The sequence below is a fragment of the Podarcis bocagei genome (genome assembly GCF_964188305.1).
Source record: "Podarcis bocagei genome assembly, chromosome: 4".
NCBI classification, from domain to species: Eukaryota; Metazoa; Chordata; class Lepidosauria; order Squamata; family Lacertidae; genus Podarcis; species Podarcis bocagei.
In genome coordinates, this window is record NC_138128.1 from 60,064,705 (window position 1) to 60,091,948 (window position 27,244).

General features: G+C 42.5%; 1 protein-coding gene and 1 long non-coding RNA gene across 3 annotated transcripts in view; one reads left to right on the forward strand and one right to left on the reverse strand.

The window, feature by feature from the left end:
- Positions 1 to 12,514: 12,514 nt before the first annotated feature.
- LOC308586447 lies at positions 12,515 to 20,089 on the reverse strand. Its single transcript, XR_014007873.1, has 3 exons — positions 19,957 to 20,089; positions 17,629 to 17,726; positions 12,515 to 13,068 (listed from the first exon to the last, which is right to left on the reverse strand). It is a non-coding gene; the product is annotated as an uncharacterized lncRNA (long non-coding RNA).
- Positions 20,090 to 20,190: 101 nt separating this feature from the next.
- Positions 20,191 to 27,244, forward strand: part of DOCK1 (dedicator of cytokinesis 1) — a 352,450-nt gene continuing 345,396 nt past the window's right edge. For both annotated transcript variants that reach the window (XM_081192827.1, XM_081192828.1), the window contains exon 1: positions 20,191 to 20,369. In XM_081192827.1, the coding sequence (XP_081048953.1) occupies positions 20,324 to 20,369 (46 nt within the window). In that variant the 5' untranslated portion in view covers positions 20,191 to 20,323. The remainder of the gene's footprint in view (positions 20,370 to 27,244) is intronic.

Below are 27,244 nucleotides of genomic sequence, written 5' to 3' on the forward strand. Positions count from 1 at the left end.
GAAAACTCTCCTGCTGGTCCAGTTATCATCATTACTTCCCCCATTGGTTGGAAGGAAATCTGGGCTTGTAATTTTGTTAACAAGTCTCGGCCCAATAAGGAATGGGACACTCCGGTATATACAAAAATTTGTCTAGGCAGCAGGTAACAGACTGCAAAAACGGGGCCTTTTGTGATTTACCTGTGGCTCCAATTATATTAACCACTTGGTTTGTGGGTTTTGTTACAGGCACAGGTAAGACTGAGTGGGCAGCTCCCTTGTTCACCTTCTCCTACCTGTAATAAGGTAGCTAGGTTAAGGGCTGTGGTAACCTGAAACTTCAGGCGTGAATGTAATAACAGCATCTGGCACTTCCTCTTGGAGTTACACAGCTGGTGTCCTGTCCAAACGTGAATTTATCTGCCTTTGTGAGTAGGGTGGCCACTGCCACAATCACTCTCATAGAGGGGGGGGCAATCTCTGTTCTGTTGGAGTTAGCTTCTCTGACAAATATGCAACGGGTTGCTGCCAATTTTTCCAGTTTCTGGCATGAGACTCCCTTGGCTACCCCCCTGGTCTTCATCTGTGAACAGGGTAAAAGGCTTCTCGGGGTTTGGATGCCAAGCACTGGGGCTTGTTGTAATGTCACTCTGAGATCCTGAATAGCCTGCTGCTATTCCCTGCCCCATATAAAAGGATCCTTCTCTATTCCCCTAGTTGACTCATGCAGGGGCCAAGCAATGCTTCTGTAGTTAGTAGTGAGTCCAGGGGATATTGTTCATCATCATAAGTGGGATTATAGGTTTAAAAAAAAATCCCTTCAAACAATTTTACAATCTTTGCTGGATTCTCCTCAAAAGAGGGGTTCTGATTTCTTCAATTACAAACATCTGCACTTGAAAAGGGTATATGCTGGACCGTGCCTCCGCTTGTCCAGCTGGGACAGGGGCTGGTGGATCATAAACCCTCTGAAGGGGCATTTCTCCGGCTGCCTGATCCTTCCTGGTTTTCTCATACTGTCTGTGAGACATAACTCTCTTCGCCACCTGTCCCCACTTACGTTGCCATCTCTTCCTCTTTTCAGGGGTGCAGCATTCTGCTGCCTCAACTAACAAGGGGCTTACATCCAACTTCTTCCTCAAATGGCTTTGCAAACTCCTTTAGTCTCTTTTTCTGTTTTTCTGTCCACATTTTCTTTCCTTGATTCATATCATCTAGTGTCTTCCTAAATTCTTCCTCTTCTTCCGTCTCACTATCCTCCTTCGCAGGTCCTCCTCCCCCTACACCAGCACTTCCCTGTGCTTCTTGATCTTGGCCTGGGGGGGTTGGAGGGGCTGTTGGTGGAGTGTAAGGTGGTGGCTTAATCACTCCCCCTCCTCATCTTCTGGGTCTTCTAACACCAGAGGCTTCACTGTACAAATCCTGTTCTGTGTGTTGCTGTCACAGCAAGACTTTAGCCATGGTAGATTCTTTTTTACATTGGTCTTCCATGTAGAAATATAGGGGATCTGGTCTGGGTGGACATTTAATATATTTTGCCACAGGGGGTTGATTTGCCACAGGGGGTTGATTAATTGCAAATCAAAGCCACGCAGTTCCCTGGGTTGGCAAGTCCACCTCACATAAAGTTTTGAGTCTCTGTTTTTCAATTTGAATCATCACTCTTCGTGGCTGTTTTCCAGTTATTTAAAAAGCATTCCAGAGGAATACATTGGCTTGCTCCAGACCCTATTTTTTTCAGATACTCCCCTCCTAACTGGGTTTTCAAAATTCTCTCACACTCCACATGCTACAGTTTGTCAGAAAATGCACAACCCTACAATCGCTCGGCCAAGGGAACACTAAGCCTTGGCCCTCATTCAACAATTCATCCACTGGAGTATCTGACACACAACATGCCAACAAAACACTCAATTCCCTCTGCCCCATTCCCTTTCCCAAACCTTACCAATTCCTTTCCTGGTGGCATTCTTACTGCACGGGCACTGTACTGCCAACTACCAGGTGAGGCTGATCAGGCCTCTGGCCCTTTCCCTCGGGCCCCTAGCCCTTTCCCTCGGGCCCCTAGCCCTTTCCTTCGGGCTTACCTTTTCCGCTGCGGACCTGTCCCCTCGGCGCCGTTCTGTCCTCTTATTCTCCCTCAACCAGATGTCTCCACTCCAGGACGGTGTGGCAATCTCCCCCTACAAACTGGCAGGGTGTGCACTGGAAATGCGAACGCCGATCGGAGCTGTTCACCTTGGTTGAGCCTGGCCCTCCGGTCCGTATTTGGAGAGGGGGCTTATCCCGGACGAGCCCCCAGAGAGATGAAGCCTTATTTACCTAGGGATCCATTAGCCACGCCATCCCCTGGACCTCGGAGGGAACAAAAGTACCAGGAAAGCAAAATCTTCTTTGGAGAAAAAGAGTTTATTGGAAGTCTGAGCACAGAGATGAGGTCTGTACTCAGAGACAGCCTGCTGGATAGTTCCTAAAATATACTGGCTGTAAAGCAAGACATTTCAGCAGACTTTCTTATACCCGCAGACTTGCTTGCTAAACACATTTTTATTGCTTGCTAAACATTCCTGTCTTTCTGCTAAGCCAAGCACTCCCTCCCACCTCCTTGTACACGTGTCTTCTTTTGCTAGCTAAGCTTTCCCTTCGTATCTCTTCTTATTCTTGCATTACTTAAAAGCAGAAGTAAAGCAGGAAACATCTTGCTAGTGGTTTTTCGGTTAACAGCAGTTTCTGGCTGGGCAGGAAGCGACCTTCTGACCTGTAGCTAGCATCAGCAGTTTCAAGTAGCTGGTTTAGGCTTTTGCAAGCAACTGCAATTTTTGGGCTGTTTTGACCCTCCTAGCAGAGTGCAGGAATTTACTATGTGTAGATAATATATGAGAGCAACACAATAAAATATTGAGAGAAATCTTTCCCATCTCCCTTTAATCATAAAGGGGAATGGAAGAGAGCAATTTGCAGAGGGGCAAATATGTGCCCCCAGTTAAAAGCATGCATAGAGCAGAACAAGACTGGCAATTCACATGAGGACCAACAGCCAAAAGAGATGACGACTTGTCTTTGCTACTGTCATCATGCCTATATTTTAAGCTCAGGCTGTGGACACACTAATCCATTTGTAGAGCAAAAAAATGTAGATTTTTCTCAGTCTGGAATTGTTTGCGCTCACCCTCAACTTCCTGTTTTCAATCTAGGTTGATTCTGATCCATAATTGTGGCTCTTCATTAGGTTAGCCATGTTTTTTCCTCTCTGCACATGCCCCACATTTGGTGCTTGTGATCTCAACCCACGACGTCATTGTGCTGGTCTACATTTGTATTCATTAGTTTGCAATTGGACACACTGTGAGATAATGCAAAATCAGTCTGCAATGAGCTTTTATTTTTTGAATGAAGCCAGTTTCTCAAGAAGTGCTTTTCAGGGTGAGGTGGGGTGGGGGTGGAATGCAACAGATCTACACTGTGTGTGTGGACTATGAAGAAAATAGCATGTATTCAGTCTCCATTGATTCTAGAATAAAATGTTTAAGGCTGTCTCAGAGGCCCTCCTTGTAAGCCACCAGTGTGCTCAACTGGAGTGGAAGACAGAAAAGGGTTGTTTCAGTAGTGGCTCCACAAAAATGCAAGCCCCACTTAGGTGCAATGCAAATCTCACCTTCTTTGCAGGCCCTCAAGAGGGTATCCTATGTCAGTTTCAGATGCTTTTTTGCACAATGTTGCGGTCTTACAGGGTTTTAACTGGCTATTGCTAGTCTTGTTAGACCATAGGCACATTTGGATTTTTGAGTGCCATGAGTGCCACCTTTTCTGGCCATTTCTCCTCCCCTTGTGATCAACCCCACCTGCTGCATGGGAAGAGTGTGTATACCTACTTTGCTTTCCCAAGGAATCTGGTTAGGAAGTCAGATTCAGAAGAATTAACCTGAACCTAGAAAAGCATAGAGAGTTGAAAAAGGAAGTGGGCAGAATGGTCACTCTTGCAACTTCCTCCTTCCTCTATGTACTTTTCAAGGGAGAAAAAGATAACAACCATCACCATTTTAAGACAAGGAAACAGTGGGGGTGGGGAGGGCTCACAGGCTCTCTGCCTGCCAGGGAAAGACCTCAACGGTGCCATTGCACCCATGGGCACCTCATTGGCAACTCTGGATTTTAGAGTCAGAACAACTGTAAAGAGAGAAAGAGAGCACACATGGGGGGGGGCCACACCGGATAAGGTCAATCAATCAATCAATCAATCAATCACAGAATTATAAGTTGGAAGGGATGCAAAGGGTTATCTAATATGCCTTGGGTGTTTAGAGCAAGATTGGAGGACTTAGAGCATTCCAGATATTATTGAACTACAACTCCATCAGCCAAAGCTAGCATAGCCAGTGGTCAAGGGTGATGGGAATTGTATACCAGCAACATCTGGAGGGCCACAGATCCTCCCCACCCTTACTTTCAAGAAACATTCTTTCCAGTTTTGTTTTAATTCATTTTCCAAGCAGGGTTCTGTGAGACACTGTGTGAAAAGCTTTATTGAAGCCTAGATATTTTACATGCAGACAATTTATTTCATCTGCTAATTTTGTAATTCAATTAAAAAAGCAATCAATTTTGTCTGGCTTGATTTCTTCTTTATAAACCCATGTAGAAACACATTAGTTTTCAAATTAAATATAATTTTGGAAATGTATCACTATTTGCCACTGCTGTCCCTTATATGACCTTATATAACAATGTTTACTCAGAGATAGCATGGCATTTTTGATGAATTTGGAGCACACTTTTCCTCCTGCGACTACAGTTCATTTCATACCTACAGAAAGCCAATGTGATATTTGTACCATTGTGCTTCCTTTGTGTTTCTCTGCCATGCAGTTTGTTTTTGTAAAACTATTGTGGCAAGCTGGCACTAGTCATAAAAGGAATAAATTTTAATTCATCATTTCTGTGGTGTGGCTGGTTTTTGTACAGATTTTAAGCGTAAATGTATACTTGGATGTTTAAATATGGAAATAAGCATGTACTAGATATAAGTATTAAATAATCCGTATCTGATCGGACTCGTATGTCACTTTTTAACCTATCAAATTGCAATATGTCCTTTTCACATATTCAATCTGTATGTTTGCTTATAGCATTTTCACCCTACTCTTCAGCCAAAAGGGCTCTCAGAATGCTGTACGTACTAGGCTGTTCCTACCCACAGGCTTACAATCTAAAACCACCACAACACACAAAGAGAAAGCAACAGGGAGGGGGAAAGGATTTTTATTTTCATTGACCTTCATGAATTGGTAGGTACCGCAACAGATTAAACCACAACAAACCCAAGTGAGAGAGAACATCGACAATATATTTGTTGCATTTCAAGATGCCAAGAGTCCAAAAGCAAGGACTTTTTGTAGATGTCTTATGCCTTGTACCACTATGGCAGGCATGTCCAAAGTCCATTTTGGGGGCTTAATCTGGCCCGTTGGTCAATTTAATCCAGCCCCCAGAGGCAGTTCCTTCCCTTGGTTCTACAAAAAGGGGTAAAATCCTAAATAAAAAAGGTCAACAACTTTGGTCGGCCCTCATGCATGTTCACTTCTTCAAATCTGGCCCTCTTTGAAAAAAAGTTTGGACACCCCTGCACTATGGCAACTTGCTTGGAAAGGGGCTCACTTGCTCCTCGCCGCACTGGAGCTGCATCAGCGCAGATGGCCAGAGAAGGTCATTGCAGCTGCCAGTCCAGCAGGGATCAGGCAACTCAAAGGGCAAATAGTGTTCACATGGTTACATAAAATTGCTGATTCTGACTGGCCTGGCTCTTTATAGCCAGCTTGTGGTCTATCCCTGCTTGCTTTCATACCTCTAGCTTTGATAAAAAAAACAAAACTAGTGCAGCTGTGTCCTTTCAACTTATGTCTTGTTCAAAGTGTGATAATATCCCAGTCAGGCTGCAGTCTTGGATGTCACTTGCTCTGAAGCAGCCTTGTGGAACTATAGGGAATTTAATTATGCAGGCATTTTTTATCTGTGGGGTTTACATTAAAAAAAAAAATCTAAAAATTGTTCATATTGTAGTCTCCCTCCTAAAAGGATATTATGAAATGCAAAAGAGGGCTTTCACTTTCAGCAGTGGGCGGCGCTTCAATAGAAGGCATCATCTTACCTGTATTCAGAGTCAGTCCACATGTGCAGCAGGTGTGCCATACAATTTACTTTATGTTTTTTTTTTTTATAAAATTTTTATTGGTTTTACAGAATTTTTAGAAAACAAACAAACACTTAAAAAGACAAACATACACGTATAATTTCATAACATATTTTCATAAACCTCTTTTCTGGGACTTCCCCATACCTCCCCTTTCTGCATCCCAATATCCAAAATTTTATAGCAACTCCCAATTGTTACTTTCCAACCTCTGTCATCTTAGTCCTCTCTATATTCTGATCTTATGTCACTGTATCCCTTTGTTTCTGAGAACCACAACACTTTAACATTCATTAAGTTTATAATAGTCCTTAAGATAGCTTTTAAATTTTCTCCATTCTTCTTCCACCGTCTCTTTTCGTTGGTCTCGGATTCTGCCTGTCATCTCAGCCAGTGTCATATAGTCCATCACTTTCATCTGCCATTCTTCCAGAGTAGGTAGATCTTGTGTCTTCCAATACTTTGCGATGAGTATTCTTGCTGCTGTTGTAGCATACATAAAGAAAGTTCTATCCTTCTTTGGCACCAATTGGCCGACAATGCCCAAGAGAAAGGCCTCTGGTTTTTTAGGAAAAGTACACTTAAGTACCTTTTTCATTTCATTATAGATCATTTCCCAGAAAACCTTAATCTTCGGGCACGTCCACCAAAGGTGATAGAAGGTACCTTCAGTCTCTTTACATTTCCAACATTTGTTATCGGGCAAATGATAAATTTTTGCCAGCTTGACTGGGGTCATGTACCACCTGTAAACCATTTTCATAATATTTTCCTTTAAGGCATTACATGCCGTAAATTTGATACCGGTGTTCCATAACCATTCCCAGTCAGCTGACATAATGTTATGACCAACATCCTGTGCCCACTTAATCATAGCCGATTTGACTATTTCATCCTGTGTATTCCATTTCAGCAACAAGTTATACATTCTAGATAAATTCTTAGTATTGGGTTCTAACAATTCAGTTTCTAGTTTTGATTTTTCCACCTGGAAGCCAATTTTCCTGTCCTGTTTGAAAAACTCCATTATTTGGTGATATTGAAACCAGTTTTGTACTTTATGTTTCAATTTCTCATGACTTTGTAATTTGAACTTATCTCCATCCTGTTCCAAAATTTCCCAATACTTCGGCCATCCGACCTCCATATTGAGTTTCTTCACTGCCTTGGCCTCCGCCATACAATTTACTTTATGGAGGTACTGTATAGAAGATAGGGCAGCAGCAGTGGCAGTTCGTTGCACTCTGTGGCCCTAGTCCTTTTGCACAAAGGAATAGCACTAGGCTGCAGTGTGCCTGCTTCCACAGGGCTGCAAATATACAGCCCCATGCAGATTATCAAAAATCACAATTATCATCTGTTTTGGGAGCTGGGAGAGTGAGAAGACTGAACCACATTCCCTGTTTCCTCTCCAATATAAACAGATGATTGGCACTATCAATCATACCAGGAACCCATGCACACAGCAGCAATTTGTGAATACAAATTCCTCTTTCAGAAAACCGCAATACATTTTTTCCCCTTACCCCGTATGACATAAATTCTTCAGTACTACAGCATGCTTTAACAAGCCTGGTTTAAAAACGAATAAAAATGTGCAGCGCTACTATTAAAAATGCATAACGCAACTATAAACAATAACCTATTTGAATATCTCAACCTTTTATAATCTAGTGGTTTCATGAGCAATACCTTGGGCATATGATGTGAAATGTTCCTTGGTCAAATGGGCCACATATTAAAAATTTTGCCCAAAGGGAGAGCTAAGAACCCAGAATATTCAAATTAAATTAAAGCTGTCAGCTTTGGTCAATGGTTGATGTGCCACAATGTGTGTGTGTGTGTTTCTCCACTGCCTTAATGATAGCCACATTTTATCATAGAATTAATTCCGACGGGCATGGTGAACTGTGGCTCACATAGAAAGGAACTCAGGTTGCTTCGTAAAGCCACTTCCGGCCTGCCCAGGAGGTGGGGTTGCGGGCTTCACCCCCACCCCCACATGAGCGGGGGCTGGTTTCAACCCCCGCGAGAACAGGGGAATCCCGGCCGCATCTTCCCTATTTAGGGCCGGCGCAGAGGGGGCTCACCCTCTTTTCGCCGGCTAGCCCCCACGTTTTGGAGTCCATCGTCTTCCTGGTTCCCTTTAGGTTTCTTTAGTAGGTAGCTGTTTGTTGCTGAAGCGGGAAAATTAACTCGCTACGCAATGAATTTTGCTTAAGGGACAACCGAAGGTTCAATGAGTAAGAGACAGAAAGTAGATGATCCTAACTATTAGTTACACTGGCTGGGTTGGGTAGGATCGCTTCTGAATGTTTGTGCACTGGCAGAGAAAGTGTATGCTGTTATTGTGAGACCCTTGTGTCAGTAAGACAAAATGAATATATCTTATATGTGTATAGACTCTGTGTTTACAGAGATGAGGACTGCATGGGGTCAAACTTGATGCTTTTGCTCCCCCTCTCTGTGTTTGTTATACATGGCCGCAGATCATGTGAAAAGGGCATTAGAGGAGCATATGGTCTTAGTCTTGCCGATGCCATTCCTATATTGACTTTTGTGCTTGCTGTAAAATCTTCTATGCTAAAGTGCCTGATGCAAAAACCTTACTGGCAAGAGAATCTCATTGACTTCAATAGACTTGGTCTCTATTGTGATTCCTTAGTCGATACAGCAAGTCTTACCAAGAACTGCAGCTTTATGTCAAATACATTTCCTTTCAGAGACAAACTTTTACTTTCAGAAGTCTTTTATCTTTATAATGAACAGAATCAATATAGAGGAAGAGCACAAGCTCTGGCACAGTATTTCAGACATACTAGATCATGTTTGCTTATAATTATAATTCACAGGAGCACATTCCCACAATCAAGGGACAGGAAGGCACAGCATGAAGAAAAAATTAGCACTGAGCAACCTTTGTGAATAATTGCCTGTCAGTGAATGGCTTATTAAAGACAAAACTACAATTTCACAAGGCAGCCCTTGTGTTGGCTTGTCTGCTCTGAAGACTGATATATATAAACACATGGGTGCACGAACAGTTTTTAGAAGGATCTTTTCTTAATGGGATTTTGAATGATAAGTTCAAATGAATGCTTTTATAAAGTTGGCCATAATAATGTCAAGGATAGCTGACCTCTGGAACAAAGTGAAGGTTCAGAGGATAGTCAGAAAACATAGAATGTGTGGCCAAAGGATTGTGCTGGTTAGGGATTTTGGCATTTGCTTTTATTCATTTATTTTATCCAAGGATTTTTATCTACCTTTCTACTGCTTATGCACAACAGCAAACATGGGACAGCTAAAAACAGCTAAAACCAATTTTAAATACAGTAATAAAAATTATATTTCAAAATACTATATAATAATAATATACAAAGACAGGTGCAGCAGATGAAACAAAGGCATCAGAAAAAATATTATCTGCCTGATAAGGCAAAAGTTTGCCTAAACAAAAAGGCTTTTTGCCATATGGTGCACACTTAGAGGCTGCCAGATAAGCCTCATTGCCAATCTGGTGCAATTATGGAAAAGATAGCCAACACAGTCCTATGCATGTTTATTTAGAAGTAAATCCTACTAGGCTCAATAGGATTATTCCCTGGTATGTTTAAGGTTGCAGACTGTCTTTATAGATGTGTAAACAGTGTACCAATTTGGGTCACAATAAAATGTAACAGTACAAGTCTTAGGTCTGTGTAAATACTGACCATAATTCCACACGTTGGAAATGCATGCACTCTCATAGAAACTTGTCCAAACAATACTTCAAAACAAAATAAAACACCTGAATACAACATCTTTAGCTTAGTTTATTCCAAGTAGGCTGGGATTGATAGGTCCATTTTCTTCTCAGAAAGCACATAAAAGTGTTAGTATCCATATGGCACCGATCAAATTATGATCTGTGCACAGTTTGAAGTATCATTTGGGAATTTGTGTCGACAAACTCTTGGTTGCAAATCACAGTTCTAAAATGGCATCTGATCAGCTGTCCCAAGTAAAAAGCTGATATGATAAAAGCTGCACATGTTGAAATGTACAGCAAAAATGAACAATTGGTAGACTGAGGGCTCTAAGTGGCCTGTGAAACCATGGATATACCAGTGAAACTAAGCCCTAGTGCACACGTTCAAAAATATTGTGCCAAAGAAGTGATGTGAGCATCTCCCCTCCACCATGTAAAAAGGCTCTTAACTGGGATCTCATGTGGCTTGGTTCATACCATCTGCATGTTGGAATGTTAGGATCTGTCCTGCTACATGACCATGCTATTTAAGTATTGTCCTTGCCTAAATTTATTTACCGATGAAGAGACAGTACTCATTCAGCTGTTTCACCCTTCTTGTTTTGTTACAACCTGTCCATGCATGAGCAAACATGTTCTATAACTACTATATTATTACCGCTAACCTACTCTACCTTTATTGTAGAGTTTGATCAGCAATAAAGAGATCAAGTTGAATAGAAAATCACACTACTGGACCCTAGACAATTTATAGGAGAAGAAAGTATCTTTTGAGAATACAGTGGTACCTCAGGTTACATACGCTTCAGGTTACATATGCTTCAGGTTACAGACTCTGCTAACCCAGAAATAGTACCTCGGGTTAAGAACTTTGCTTCAAGATGAGAACAGAAATCGTGCTCCGGTGGCACGGCAGCAACAGGAGGCCCCATTAGCTAAAGTGGTGCTTCAGGTTAAGAACAGTTTCAGGTTAAGAACAGACTTCCGGAACAAATTAGGTACTTAACCCGAGGTACCACTGTACAGATGTTGGCTACCCCTTGCCTTAATCCTCTTCTGCTTCCACAACATCAGGACCAAATCTCAGTGCCTAAGAGTTGTGTCAGAAGCTCTTCCTCCTGATGGCAGTCAGTAACTATCCTCTGGTCTTAGATTTAAATCACCCAGCCTGCCTTAATGAAATACAAAATATACCAAGAACAGAACAAACAAACAAACAAAACGCTGAAAGGTACAGTATCCTGAGAGGAAATTGCGGCAGCATTGTGGTAATGGGTGGCATGGATTACAATCTCACTGGTTGCATAAAAGTATGTTCAAACATAAAAACTACTGTGATCCAAGCATTAAAACATGTCTATGTGTGTGCTATATTTATTTATATTATATACTATGTTATCATATATTATTAAATGCAATGTTATTATATACTATAATATACTATGTTATCCTATATATTCACTTCCATGCTTAAAATGATAGGACTTGCCCCATTGTCGGATTGTGAGTATGCTTTGAATATAAGATCCACATACCTATACAGTGGTACCTCGGGTTAAGTACTCAATTCGTTCCGGAGGTCTGTTCTTAACCTGAAACTGTTCTTAACCTGAAGCACCACTTTAGCTAATGGGGCCTCCTGCTGCTGCCGCACCGCTGGAGCACGATTTCTGTTCTCATCCTGAAGCAAAGTTCTTAACCCGAGGTACTATTTCTGGGTTAGCGGAGTCTGCAACCTGAAGCGTATGTAACCCGAGGTACCACTGTAGTTAATAAGTATCTTCCTACATTTTTCATAATAATCTTCCTACATTTTTCAAAAGGGTGGTTTGTAAGGACTTTGTTAACTACTCTGAATAAAGACTAGCAAGGGGTCCTTCAGTATGTAGGCTCCTTCCATTTCTGGAATAGTTGGTTTTCACTCTGTTGTATTTCAGTCACAAATACAGATACGTGTACTATTATCTCTCAAGGGTTCTTTGAAGATAATAGTTAATATTGGTATAGTGCTTCAGGAATGTAAAGTGCAAACTATGGTTCAGAGACATAATTTATATTTTCATCTTGTGCCTGCACTGCTCTAGTTTGTCATTATCTGGGTTGTAATGAGTAATGACCTTTGAGAGGGACATTACATTTTGAACACGTTCCCTTCTGTCAGTCTGTTTTCATGTTTTATGAAAAACAATTATATATATATATGACATTGACTTATAATTTCCATGCTTTTGGGTGCATGAGTGAATTTGTAAGTGCCTTAACTCACTCTCTTTTAATTCAATGAACAGATTCCTTTTTTAAATCCTAGAGCCTATTTGTATGTAAACAGAAAAGTAATTCTTGATAACATCACCTTTTCCCACACATTCTGCATTAAAGACTCTCACACTATGATCACCAGGTCTGTTTATGAGTTTCTTTTCCATACATTCAGAAGTCAGTCCCATTAATTTAAGACAATTTCCAGGTAATTATAATTAGGTTTGCAGTGAAAGAGATTAAGAACTGCACAAAGACCCTGGCTTCACAGCACCCAGTCCAGAGTCTTGACCTTACCAAGAGAAGTGGGATTGGTAGAATGTATGCTGGATGAGATGGAAATTTAAAAAAAATATTTTATTGAAGGAAGGATTACATGTAAGATTGTATACGTGACAAAAGGTGTATTAGATTATGCCTGGCACAGAGAAAGTGGAGAGTGAGAAGCTTTTCTTCCTCTCTCATAATTCTAGAACCAGGGGTCAGCCATGAAACCAAAGGTGGGAAGATTCAGAAGGAGGTATGGCTTCACTCAGTACATAATTAAACTACAGTATTCACTTACACAAGGTGTAGTGATGGCTACAAACTCAGACGTCTTTAAAAAGGGATTGGACACGTCATTGAGGATAAGGCTGTCAAAGGCTACTAGCCAAGAGAGCTATGAACTCCTTCCAGCATGCCTCTGAATACCATTTGTTGAAAAACAGAAGTGGATAAATGTGCTGTTGTGCTCATGTTCTTGTTGCAGGCTTCCCAGAGGCAACTAGTTGGCCATAGTGAGAACAGGATGGTCTTTGATCTTATCCAGTAGGGCTCTTCATATGTTCTCCAGCAGAACGTAATTTATGGTTTCACAGCACACTTGATCTCTCCATGTATCAAATCCAAGCTGAAAATAATTGGAAAAGCAAATTATTAGGCACAGGAGAGTTGGATCAGACAGTTAAAAGTGTGTATTTTGAATAGTTCTGCTTATTACAACAAAATAACTTGATTATTTCCCAACATTCATATGGCATCTCTCCTGTGTTTATTACAAAGATTTTTTCAACTCAGATTGACACTCTGTTTCAGTTCACCCCATTACAAATATATTTCCAATTGCATGACCAGGAATTTCAAATACTGATGGTGGCAAGTAGTGGGGGTGGATTTAATTTAATATTTAAAATGATGTTATGTAGCTCTAGAGAGATGACCCTTAATTTCATGTAGCACATTAATAAATGGCTTGTAATTCCAAACAAATGAGGCAGAGATACAATATGCAGATACTATAGACAGGCCTGCTTTTCAGTTCTTTTTTGAAGTTTGTATGATTAGAATAAATTATTTTAATCTTGTTCTAGTTGTTACCCAGCAGTGGAACAGAATAATGCAAATGACATTACTTGTAGAAATGCACTGTGTAAAATCTACTAATATATTTCACAGTCTGAAGGGGAAAAATATATATTATTGGTTTCCCAAGGTTACCTAATCTTTCTTGACTGCTGGAGTCTAAGGAAGCTTTTATTCTTTCACTTTCAAAGTAATGTCAAACTGCAAAGTCCCCCTCCCTTACAGATGCTCTTTTATTCAGTGCCCATGGATGGTAGAAAGTGCTGCGTCAAAATTTGTGGACTCAGAATATAATATTTGCTATCATAATTTAAATTCTGTGCTAATTCTGGGGCACACTGTTCACCACTTAGCTCCAGTCTCATTTTTCAGAGTTCCTAGTTTAGGGTTGCCATATTTTTTTAGGAAAACCCAAAAGTTGTTGAGATTTTTTTAGACAAACTCCAAAGTTGCTGACGTGATTCTGAAACCGTGATTTTTTTTTGGTTGACTTCTCTAAGATCCAGGACAAAGTACCACCTTTCAGAATTTCCAGGTGTCAATTCCACCTTTAAAATTCTGGTAATGTCCGGGAAAATCCAGACATATGGCAGTTCTATCCTAGTTATCTATACAGTATATTTCAGATTTCCTCAGGCTGATTGGTGTCATGAGAATACAGTGGTACCTCGGGTTACATACGCTTCAGGTTACAGACTCCACTAAACCAGAAATAGTACCTTGGGTTAAGAACTTTGCTTCAGAATGAGAACAGAAATTGTGCTCCGGCGGCGTGGCAGCAGCGGAAGGCCTCATTAGCTAAAGTGGTGCTTCAGGTTAAGAACAGTTTCAGGTTAAGTACGGACCTCCGGAACGAATTAAGTACTTAACCTGAGGTACCACTATACCTAAGACCACTGAGCCACAGAAACAAGTGTGTTTGCATTTTCATGTGACTTTGATTTATTTAGAAAAATAAAGGCAATGACAATGTGGGGGAAAAGGGAAATGGAACTTTGCCACAATACTAGCAATTTTCTGATCATGGGTTTTGATGCAGAAATTAACCACACATCAATGTGAGTTTTATAAGAGTTTATTTGATTCAGTTGTTACTGATGACAGAGGACATAATGAAATAGTGTATTTAGAGTCAGGGTTGGTATCGGTAGTTAAAAAAATGTGAACAGAATAATGTTATCCACAGAGCCAGAACAAACACTGAATACAAGAAAAGCCCCCACAATTGCCTTTATGCCTCTTTCTTGAGTGAAAGGCATGAAATTGTTTTTTGGGGTATGCAAGATGAATGGCAGAAGTTGGGTGTTTGGCTTGCTTGTCACTGATGCTGCACTATGAAAGGAGCAGAACTCAGAAGTCATGAGGAGTGAAGAACAAATGATATCTAAGGAGTGATAATAAGAATCCAGGAAAGTGAGAAGTAAAAGCAATATGAGAAGAGTTAGTCAGAAGCTAGTGGAAACCATTGCCCTCATATGACTTATGAGTTCTGAAGTCTGTTGTGTTTATTTCTCCTTACCTTCCTGGATTCTTATCATCACTGCAAGATGACTTGTGTTTTCTGCTCCAGGTGATAGCTCTAGTAGACAAAGCAAGCAGAATGTTCTAGACACGTAGTTCGATATAAAGCTCAGGATGCAGAAAGAGCTAAGCAAGTGAGTATAGGTTGTTAGCTCTACCCACACCTGCCAGTAAGTGAACTTCCTCATAAGAAGACCCTGATGGGCCAGACCAAAGAAGGCCCGCCTACTCCAGTATCCTGTTCTCCCAGTGGCCAACCAGATGCCTCTGAGAAACCTACAATCAGAACCTCTGAGTATGCCTCTATATAGCAGCAGTGTGAAGATTGTACTGCCTCCAAGAGAAGGTAAAACTCAGCCATCGTGGGTGGGCCATTTCAGGATGGAAAGGTGTTGGTCACATGTCCTCCTACTGTACAGTACTGGAGCTTCTGGTCTAGCAGGGACCACTGGGACCAGCTCTGGGCCCTCTTACCCTTTGATTCTTTCTCCATGTCCACTGCCTTCTTCCTCAAAGAGGCGAAGTCAGACACCAGAGGTTAGGACACTTGGGAAGTACAAAGGGCAGTACAGTACAGATGAGTATGGTCCTACAAGTTGGTGGTTGCTTTGAGAATCTTCTGAGATAAAGAAAAAAGTCTGTGGCTGCCAGTTAACTGCTTAGGTAAATGCCAATTCTGCTTAACTTCAGGTTGCTAGAAGTCACGATAGAAAAGCTTTCAATTTTCCCTTTCACACTGGTGATTTGAGCACTTGTTTCATTTTCAAGAGTTTTCAAAAATTAGAGAAAATGAAAGATGAACACTTTAGATCAAAGTTTCTGTTCTCATCTACAAGTTGTCTTTTAAGGACTGAAATCACTTAAATACAGTAGATGACGAGCCATGAAGACTGAGGATAAAAGACTTTTGATCTCCCAACCCCAAGGCAAAAATGCCGATGTGTAGATCAAGTCAGCACATCACAATGGTCTTTGAATTAAAAGGTTCGTTTATTAACAGGAGTAGGAATCTTAGTCTGTTCTTTGGCAGATATACCGTAATGTAATGTGATAAAGAACTGGGAGAGACCTGGATACCGTTGTCATACAGGCATGAATCGGGACACCAAGGAAAAATAAGCAGTATAAAAGGTATAACAGAAGGCCTGCATTTGGCGTTAATTGCATTCAGACTCCATCACGCCTGTTTTCCTGTATCTAATAACTGATTGTCCAACTGATGTATGTGAAAACCGAGATGTAATTAAAAGATTGTAGCTTCAGCATCATTATCATATATTTAACTTGTTAGGTGCTGTGTTGACCCGAAAAGGTGAGCTCTTCTGGAAGCCCTGCTTGCAGCCTATTGATGGTCAAGATGACCTCTGCCTAATAGGTAGCACTGAGCTCATATGTGTTTCACATGCTTTGATGTATCCACAGGTCCCAAGCATAGCTAGAGTGGGAGGTAATGGTTAATACCAGCCACCTGTGTTCCCATGTGATGTAGTCTGCCTGGGCCTATAAAGAATGTGTGTATCTTTACTTAGGTGTGGACAAGCCAGTTCCTTGTTGTGGTGTCTGACCCACAATAGGCTGTGAGCAGGGGCAAGAAGGGAGCCATTAGACCTTTGCTGTAAGTTTGTACCTTTCTTTACTAAATTGTTAGACCTGACCACTCTGGCGGTTTGGGCACCTTTCTTTGGAATTCCTGCATATCGGAACTCGTGTGAGCTCTCCCTCGGATCTGCAGGACATTTCATGTGCCTGTTACTAGCAGTGATCAGGAGGGCAGAGTAGCGTTGTTTACATGGCTTCTCAACACACAAGTTGCTCCCAGTAACTGAAAGGGAGAGCGTCAGGGGGCAGCAGTGGAGCCAATCCAGGGCTACTACTGCTGCACGTACACCATGCCAATTTCCCCACCGCCTAACCAGCAGTGACCTCTGTACTGGGAAGTCAGGTAAGCAAAGTGACTCCACCTTGCTCAGCTGACTTGATACTGCTTGCTGCTCGAAGTAGTCTCAATATGATTTACAGTATTGTAAATAATACGATATAGTTGTGAACTCTACAAATAGACAGGCTGAAAAACTGTAGCGTGGCTCAAGCTTCTGCTTTGAAAGCCCTTTGACAACAAGGTGCTTATGCCTCTCCACCCCACTCCCTAGAATTTATTCTTGCAGTTTTACTTTTCAAGTCTTTGTTTTAGTTAAGGAAAAGGTCAGATTGGCATTTGGCAAATGGCTCCATATTTCCCTTCTGTTTCTTCTGCAGTAGTGATGGAACTCCAGTCTCATTTATAATCTGCCAGGCCTTAGGACTGCAACAAACCAGTGCCAATACAAGAAAGGACTTGTATCCAAAGGTGCTAAAAAAATAGCTTTATTTCCTAGAAAATGTTATGTGTTCCTCAAGATATTTTCTTTCCTCTTTTAGTTTTTGCAAGGAGGAGTATACCTTTCTTCCACATATTTGCTGTATAGCTCTACTATGTTACAGAGTACAGTTTAATGTGGGTTCTGGGTCAGAAAATGTTGAAGACTGCTATATAGCTACATTGGGAAGACAGCAGCAGAAATTCTTGGAAAGGAAGAAATATACTTGCCATGGTATACTGCTGCTGCTGACCTTTGGCAAAGATGACAGCTGGCATCAATTACCGTATTTTTCGCTCCATAAGAAGCACCTGACCATAAGACGCACCTAGTTTTTAGAGGAGGAAAACAAGAAAAAAAATATTCTGAACAAAACAGTGGATGTATGATTTTTGTGGTTCATGCTGTAGCCACAGATATGTGATTTGATGGTGAGTTTGGGGTAGCCCAGTGCAAAAATCCTGAGGATCCATGCTTTGTAACCACATTTTTGCTCCATTGCAGCTCCAGGAAACAGTGGGTGCATGATTTTTTTGGTGCAGGCTGTAGCCATGGACATGCTGTGTGATCTGATGGTGAATTTGGGGTGATCCAATGTAAAAATCCTGAGGATCCATGGGCTTTTACCTCCCCCCTCTCAGGCAGCCTCCTTTATCACTAGCGTCCCTTATCTCTCTCCCGATCCCACCGATCAGCTGCTTCCTTTCAACACTCCCTTCCCTCTTGTTTGCCTTAAGTGTCTTTTCCTTAGCTGGAGCAGTTTTTTGCTCCTCCTTTTCTTCTAATTTATCTCCTCGTTGCTTTAGTCTTCCTGTCTCCTCTTCTTGAAAGTTTGCTGTCTTTACCTCCCCCCTCCCAGGCAGCCTCCTTTATTGCTAGCATCCCTTATCTCACTTCCAATTGCTTGCAATAAGTGGCTTTGTTTCAATGCCCACTTCCCTCTTTCATAAAAAAAAAGCATGATCTGCTTTCTGCCCCTGGGCAATTCGGCTCCAGAGACCATGCATTCGCTCCATAAGATGCACAGACATTTCCTCTTACTTTTTAGGAAGAAAATAGTGTCTTATGGAGCGAAAAATATGGTATTTCCAATTCTGAAGCTTAGTGCCTGGCCTTAGGGATGGACCGGTTAAGAACCAACAAACTACAGCTCTGCTGCTGTAAGGAAGCATGGCACACCTTCTGCTGCCGTGGGGAGGTATGGCAAGATCCTCTGCTGCCACATATATATATCATTATATTTAGCTGGTAATATATTGTGATGTTGAAAATCAGGTATCGCCCAGCCCTATGGACATATAACCCTGGTTCTGGCCCCACTGCACTAGCTCCCAATTTGTTTTGGGGCCCAATTAAAAGTTCTGGTTTTGTCCTTTAAAGCCTTATATGGCTCAGGACCCCTATAGCTAAAGCTGTTGTTTATGCTATACTTTTATACTGTTTTGTTGTTGTTAGCCGCCCTGAGCCCGGCTTCGGCTGGGGAGGGCGGGATATAAATAAAATTTATTATTATTATTATTATTACCCCATAGGAAGCTGCCCACACACCCTGAGATAGTGCCACCTCCAAGTGAGGCCTGGAGGGTGGTGACTAGAGAAAAGGCCTTCTATGTAACAGCCCCCATTCCATTTATGGAATGCTCTCCCCATAGCGGCCCACCAGGCAACAACTTTGTCATTGTTTCAGCATCATGCAATGATGTTGTTTTCCGTGGCATTTGGGCAGCAGCAGTGACTAAATGATTTTACTGTTTTCAATATGCTTATGTATATTTATTGTTGTAAGTTGCTTTGGGACTTGTTGCTGGAAACAATACATAAATTCAGTTAACTTAACCAGCTGCAGTGTGATCTCTGACCAGCTCTGAAGTTGGGAGGAAGGGTCGATGATAGTTTTGCAGCTGTGTGGCTGAACAGTTTTAGCCACACAGCATAACCCCTTCCCCTTTCTTGCCTTTGTTGTGGGAGGGAAGAGTTGGTTGCTGATGTCTCCTGTGAGTCCTGCTTTCAGGCAGTACTGACCAACAGTGCATGCTCCTCCCCTGACTTCCCGTGAAGACACTGGGTGCTTTCGGAAGCAGTGTCAACTGTGCACATTCTCCTCACAGCCTAGGGGCGAGGCCAGCTGGACCCAGTGTTGGATGCGGTGACTCAAGAGTGCCATTGGGCAGCAGTGCCCAACAGTGCCCGCTCATCAGTCTTTCCCTCGGTAAATGTCGGGGAGCGGGGAGTTGGGTGCATTGACAGGAGGTGGCGGGAGGCAACTTGTAGATATTCCTGCTCGTGGTCTCTCCTCCCTAAGGGCTAGAACCTTGACAGCTGCAGTTGCAAGTCTCTTAAGGGTCAAAACACTTTTACTCAGAAGCAAAGCTCTACGTTGAGCCAATGATGCCAGAGCACGTGTTGGACAGCATTACCCGGATTAGGAGTGAAAAACGGCAAAACTGTCTAAAATCCCGCCTTTCCAGATAAACTCCTTGTACAGCAAATACTTTATTGGTCGGGTTTTGTTTTTAGTTTTACTGGAAGCGGCGCCACTGCCAATTATGTAAACTCACCCACGTCCGCTTGCATATGAGTCAAGTTCCTTTGCTGAGCTCAGTGGGACTGACTTCGGGCTAAACTTAGGCGCGGGGCGCCGTATGCGCGGGCTCGCTTCGGAGGCGGCCGCCGGAGGAAGTCGAGTGAAGCCAAGCCTGGGTTTCCTACCGGCCAGGGACGGGGAGGGCCTCCAACCCCCTGACTCCGCCTGTACCACATGACTTCTCCCTCGCCTGCAAACTTTTTCCTCCTCCTCCTCCTTGTCCCGTTGCGGCCGCGGCCAAGGCTGGAAAATGGCGGCTCGCTAGACTCGCCGCTGGGCGCATCCCTGCCTTCGTGCGCCGGCATCCCCCGACGGCGGGCAGGCTCGGGCTCCCGTGCGCCATGACGCGCTGGGTGCCCACCAAGCGGGAGGAGAAATACGGCGTGGGTGAGCGTTTTCTCTTTCTCCGTCCTCCTCCTCGGGCTTTCCCCCTGGGCTCTTCCCGCTTGTTGCGCTTCTCCTTGCCGGGCGCTGCGAACTTCCCGGCCAAGTTTGGTAGTTCGGCTGGCGAGAAACTGCTGAGGCTCCGCTTGGCCTTCAAGAGCGGCAACAAATAAAAGCACAGTACAAAAGCTGTCGTGGTCCTCCTCCTTGCCTGGGTGCCCCCCGCCACACACTGGTTTCCCTCGCCCGCCTTGGGTTCATTGTCTCCGCGGGCTGCCCCGCAGAGTCTGGCGTTCTTGCCATGAGCAACGTCGGAGGGGACAGAGCCGATTCCTTGGAAGAAAGGCCTGCGCGGGGAAGGGTGGGGTGCGCACGGGCGGTCGCCTCTCTCTCTCGCTCATCCACATTGCAAGGCGCGTTTCCTCTTGAAGGAGCGGCTTGTGTTTTCCTGCCCCTTGGCTGCCTCCCGGGGACTCCCTCCCTCTCTCTCTCCCTCGCACCCGCCCTTTCTGGAGAGCTGATCTCCGGGCAAAACTATTGGGATCCCTCGGTCCCGTTGTTGGCAATTCCGCCCCTTTCTGCTTTTCTCCACCCCCTGAGCCACGGTCTTTATTTTGATCCAGCGGCGTCTCTGTGCCCTTTCCCTAGTTTTAGGTTTGCCTCTCTTTTCTTTCCGATGAAGCGGGTCGAGGTCTGTGCACCCCATTCTCCGAAGCTTCCTGTCCCACTAACTTGCAAGATTCTTTGTGCGTCTTTAAGAAGAGAGAGTGGGAACTTGGTGCCCAGTTGGCTTGTTTTAGCCCTGGCTCTCCCAGCCGACTCTTGTGCACTGCGCTGAACCTAGGGGAATCCTTGTTTGCTGTTCCTAGGTAACCCAGCTGAATCGACTGACACCCCCCGCCCCCAAAAAAAACCCCTACTTGTTGGACATGTAGACAGCATTTCATCCTGTATAGTCTGGTAGTGGATGTATCGATTAGTATTAAGTCTGTCACTTTAGAGTAATGAAATCTCAGTTGATTCTATCAATTAAATCTGCATTTGATTAAAAGAATAGCTGTGAGTGACAAAAAGCATTATTTGTTTTTAAATTATACATACATGTGACACAGTTGGTGCTATTTCAGAAGAGGCATTCTCCTGTGTGAGAGCACACCACTTTCATACAAACTTTTTTTGTGGGGGAGCATTGCCTCTTCTTTCTCTACCCTAAATCCATTTCACCCCACCAACAAACGAACTTACTTTACCCTGGCAAGGGTCCTTGTGATGTTCATGCGTGTGAGCAACTGGAGGGTAATGGCTGTGAGTGTGCACTAAAAAGCCCTCAGTTCAAAACTGAACCTTAGCCAAAATTCTACTGGCTAATCCACTAGTTACTTTAGGCAAACCATGATTAAATCTTGATGCTCAGATTGCTGCTTTTGCACTCAAATTGCCGGTCAGGAGAGGAGAAATTACTTAACCCCCCCATGTTGCTTTTTTCTCTGGACGGAAAACGATTATGGACCCTGTATAATTTCTCCTGTTAGTGGGAAAGTGGCGGTGGGGGATTTTGAAAAGCGAAAACAGTGGATTTTATTATACTGTCGCAGACCTAGTAAGGGAGGATTTTGAGCGGATGCATGTCAGGAAACAAAAAGGTTAAGCACCCCCTTCTGTCCTGATCACACTCTCAAAATGTGGTATTTGGGTTGTTTTTTTAAAGAAACAAACATGGGAGACGGTACATCAGGTTTGTAGCGTTCCTTTTCTCCCTTACAGGCTTGTTGGAGGGTTACCTGACAGATAATGCACAAGAAGTGCTGGAACACTCAAAATGCTTAGAATTAATGTGTTGAAGATGATACTCAGTGTATTGTGGATGTTAAGTACACCTGGAGTTGACCGAGGTTTAAGTCTCCTTTCATTAAAAATACATCTCTGTGAGGTCAGCGTAGAAATTCCCTGTGTGCCTGCTGTCTTTCTTTGAGTGGCTCCTGTGCAATTAGGGGGCTATTTGCATGGTTCCTGATTGTAGAATCATCATCTGCCAGGAAGAGGGTCTGTCAGTTTTTCGTATTTGTCCTCACTCATGCAGGTGAGCCATTTGAAAAGATCCCAGGTGCATAGGTTCTGCTGTGTACTTAGGGTAATATTTAAAGGCCCCTATTGCTGGCTTGTGAACAGAGTATTTTTGTTTATTCACAAGCACATGAGTATCCTTGTATCTTTTTTTTTTGTTCAGTCCCCTGGTTGGAAATACAAATTTCAATAAGTAATGCAATAAAGGAGTTGTGTGAAGAGTGATATATTGCTATTTGGGATGCAATTTTGTACAAGGAGATTAGATACCCTGCTGTGCTATGGATAGCTCTGTAATTGATGCTATTGGAAAACGTTCTGCTCCTGTTTCTGGTTTTAGATTTGCCTCCTTTGACCTGGCAGGTCTTCCATAGCCTACATATTATCATCTTGATCTATTGTAGATCCTAATTGTAGGGTTTTGACTTGATAGGCTCTAATTACAGGTATCTTCAAGTCCTGTGCATAATGGGATTTAGCTAATCTAGATGTGGTCCTTTCCAAGGTCTATAGCCTGTGATTGCTTTTATGGTACAATTTCTATGGTACTATTTAAACATGTGTTAGGGAGAATTTAAGATATAGTAAGGTATGTCTTGACCCCGGCTTTATTTTGTTATATAAATTCTCAAAACTTTTTTCAGCAAGCCTACTTATGTATATAATTTAGTTAGTTATACTGTATTTTATAGTTTAGTTTTTAAAAGTTAGGCATATAGATATTTTTTCTGATTAAGTGGTCCAAATAAGGTTACTTTCTGCACTCTTTACTTGTACAGACACTTAACAACTATTGAAAGAGTATTTCCTTTGTTGGTATGGCTGGTAAGCTATTAATGAATGGTCTGATGCGAATGACAAAATCCTGAAAAATGGCTGAAAAATGGCTTTGTTCCTTCATTTATATAGTGAAAAAAATATTTACCATATGGGGGAGCGTTCACACATTTTACCATATGAAAAAAATACCTTGCTCATTAACTTTTCACATGGCCATTTAAAAATAAGTATTTGGGTTAGTTGTAACTGTAATTTATAGACAGACTGGTCTTTTGCACTCTTGTAAGCAATAACCCACTTCAGCAGATTAATAAATGGTTGATATGAATGGTATTCCTTATGCACATACTCAATAATTTGATGGCACTGCATGTTTTCTGTTTTGACTGCTCCACAAGAGAAGCTGTGTGCTTTCCTGTTACACTTTGAATATAATATGGGGGAATAGATGATTTGGTGTCTTGCATTCTGTAGCGATGTTTTCTAGAAATTCATCTTAGCTTCTACTTTTGCATTGCAAATACAATTTGTTTGGTGCAGTTCACACTGAAATATGAAAACTGAAGGGACAAGATTGCCCCGCCAAGCTTTACAACTCTCCACCTGGAGCAAATATGTGCAAGACAGTGCAAAAAATTGCTTATCCTTCCTTTAAGGCTACCTTGCACTACTGCTTTGCTGTGCTTTCTGAAGGCATGCTTTCCAGTGGGATGTATGGAGGTGGTTTAGAATATACATTTTTTGGAATAACAAGAAGGAATTTTCAGATAAGAACCAAATGTCCAAAGTGGATCAGTTCATCAAAAGGGTTGATGAGAGAAGAAGAGGGAGTTTATGATATGTATTGCCTGAATAAATAAATAGTCTTGCTGGGTTCCAGAGCGATTAGTTGAACCATAAAGGGTTGATCTAAATAATTGAAATAATAAAGTCTAACTTTAGGGGTGTCTGAATTGCAGTCTGGATCGTTCATCAGAAATTGTGGACAGATGGCAAAAAAATCATGATTCCTTCAGCATGGTGGTGGTGGGATTGCCTGGAATGGAGTTGTTAAAGTAACCTGTACTTGACCACCTCTGCCAGTCTCCTCTAGTGGGGGATCTGCAGTATGTCTGATCTGGGGCTTCTTTGCTGTGTTGGCTTGGGAGCTGGTGCAGAGAAGGGTGTCCCCCCCTCGCTCCCCACCTTCCTTCTGCCATGCTGGAGCTGTGTATGGGCTGCCGGCTGAGCTGCTCAGGGGTTGGGGTTGCACCTAAAACTTTGAATGTTGTGATAAAAATGTGGCTTGAAAATGTAGACTGCAGACTAAATTATCTGAAAGTGCCCAGCATTCTTGGAAATGCAATACTGAGTGCATTAGAGAAGAGAACATTGTGGTTCTCAGCAAAACAGCAGTCACGACTCTTGGTTTTGGTGTTCAGTGAGCTCATTCCTTGAAAGTGACAACCACCTTGCTTTTTCTATAGTGCTCTGTTGAAACTGCACATAGGTGTACCACCTGTACTGCAAACAGCTACGGGCTAAGTCTGTAAAGGCAAATATATGTTGATGCATTTATTCAAATATATTTAACAGTAGATGCATTGGAATAAATACATCAACATATATTTGCCTTTACAGGCAGTGAGTGTTTGAGACCCCAATTATAGCTGATGAGCATATTCAACAGATGGCTTGTAGTGAATAGCTGCAAGTGGCTATTCACAATATACCAGTAAGTGGGCAAGTGCATCCTGTTTTGGTCCTTGATAGGTGTATGAAGCTTACGCAAGTGCATTCATCTGTGCATTCATCTGAGTGGCATAAGAACTGCGTCTGCTTCCTACCCCAGGGCTGCAACAACAGCTGGTTCCATGGTAGCCATTGTGCTTTCAGAATGTTACATAGGTGTGTTGTTTCCTGTCTGGAACATCTGAGACCCCCACGTACGTGTAACAAACCGTTACTTGTTCATATGCCATTCTGAGCTGATGCAGTAATGGCTGTGTCCCATTGTCAACTGTTATTTCTGGAATTGGTCCATCAGTAACTTTAACTGGAAGTCATGGCAGCAGAAAAACTAGAGTCACACACAGCTGAACTTGGCGTTTCAAATTGCAAGCCGCTGTTACAAATGTGATTGATTTCTTCGTGGGCAGTGGCTTTGGCTGTAGCCTTAGTGTTGTATCTGTGGTTGAAAGGCCTATATTTTTTGAATTGGCAGAAGGATAGCTCAGTTGGTTAGAGCATGGTGCTGATAACGCCAAGGTTGCAACTTGATCCCAATATGGGGCAGCTGCATATTCCTGCATTGCAGGGGGTGGGCAAATGATGTCTTCCAGGGTGGAAAGTGATTCTGGCGTAACTTGTCAATTTAGTTTGTTGGCAGTATGTGGCATTCCTTGCTTTCAAGCTTTGTAGCCATTTTAGGCGTGCTTTAGTAATCCAGTTGTCCTACACGCATGTGTCCTTTTTGGTGTGCTTGTTTTTGTTCTCTGCTTGCTTCAATATGCATATGGGCCTGGAAAATTTAAGGTGCTTGATTTTATATATATATATATATATATATATATATATATATATATATATATATATTTGCTTTCGTAGATTTTCACGGGTACAGGAATGTAGGTTTTGGTGTCTTCGGGTGTCTTCCCGTGTAAGAGTTGGGGTGTCTAGGCAACTCTTACACGGGAAGACACCCGAAGACACCAAAACCTACATATATATATATATATATATATATATAAATGTAAATGATTACCAGTTACAGTGGTACCTCGGGATGCGAACAGGATCCGTTCCAGAGCCCCGTTCACATCCTGAACAGAACGTAAGACACGTCTGCGTGTGTGCGGGTTGCGTTTCGCTGCTTCTGCGCATGCGTGTGACGTCATTTTGAGTGCATGCGCGAGTGGCGAAACCCGGAAGTAACACACTCCGTTACTTCCAGGTCGCTGCGGAGCGCAACCCAAAAATACTTATCCTGAAGCGTATTTATGACTGTACTTATTTGAGAGGAAGCAGGACAGGGATAATCTTTTCTTGATCCTCATATATTGATAAGAGCAATATCAGATGTACTTTAAGACAAAGACATATGTTACATTTTGCATATGGCAGGAATAGATGTAACACTTTCCCCCTGCATTCTGAGGCATTTTTCAGGGTAGTTAACATGGAGCCAAATAATTTCCAGCGCTAGGAAAATGTCACATCGGTTTTGACCCTAAACAGTTTTTTGAAGTAAATGTCATAGAGGTCAGACATAAAGTAATATTGGAATCTTAGTGGCATCACTTACCCTGAATAGGATATACATTTTAGGACAAAAAACTTGGGTTGTCTCAATGCTGCAGCTCCACTGGTGTAGGGGACTTCTGTGCATGCAAAATAAATTGCTCCTTCTGTTCTGCTCCTCCAGACCCTCATGGCTCCTCAAAATCAGCTTTGGGGGTGGGGGAGCACAGTAGAAAGAGAGACAACAAAAAACCTGTTGTGCCAGCAGGGTCCCCACAGGCCCAGCATTGGGTACAACCCCCTGTTTTCCAGAGTTGGGAAATTTAGCTTTGTTAAACAAGAATGATTTGATGTTTAAACCAGCTTAATATAGCCTGCTCCCTTGCTTTAAAAAAAAGAAAAGAAAAGCTTGTTAAGTCTGCTGTAGTGTGTTTGTTCTTCAATTTGCAATATGATGAAAAATTTGTTTGTTGTCCACTGATCTCAAAAAAAGTTGCACGCGTAATAGAATAATATAACAGAATAGGTGTGAATGATGATTGTGCTCTACAATATGGCATGTCTCTAATGAATATCAAGGGTGTGAGAGTTGAAAAAAAGATGTAAAGTGGTACCTTGGGTTACAGATGCTTCAGGTTACGCGTTTTCAGGTTATGGACGCGCCGAAACCCAGAAGTACCGGAATGGGTTACTTCCAGGTTTCGGTGCTCATGCATTCACAGAAACACTAAATCACACTTTGCGCATGCGCAGAAGCGCCAAATCGCGTCACACATGTGCATAGGCGCGGCGCTGCGGGTTGCGAACGTGCCTCC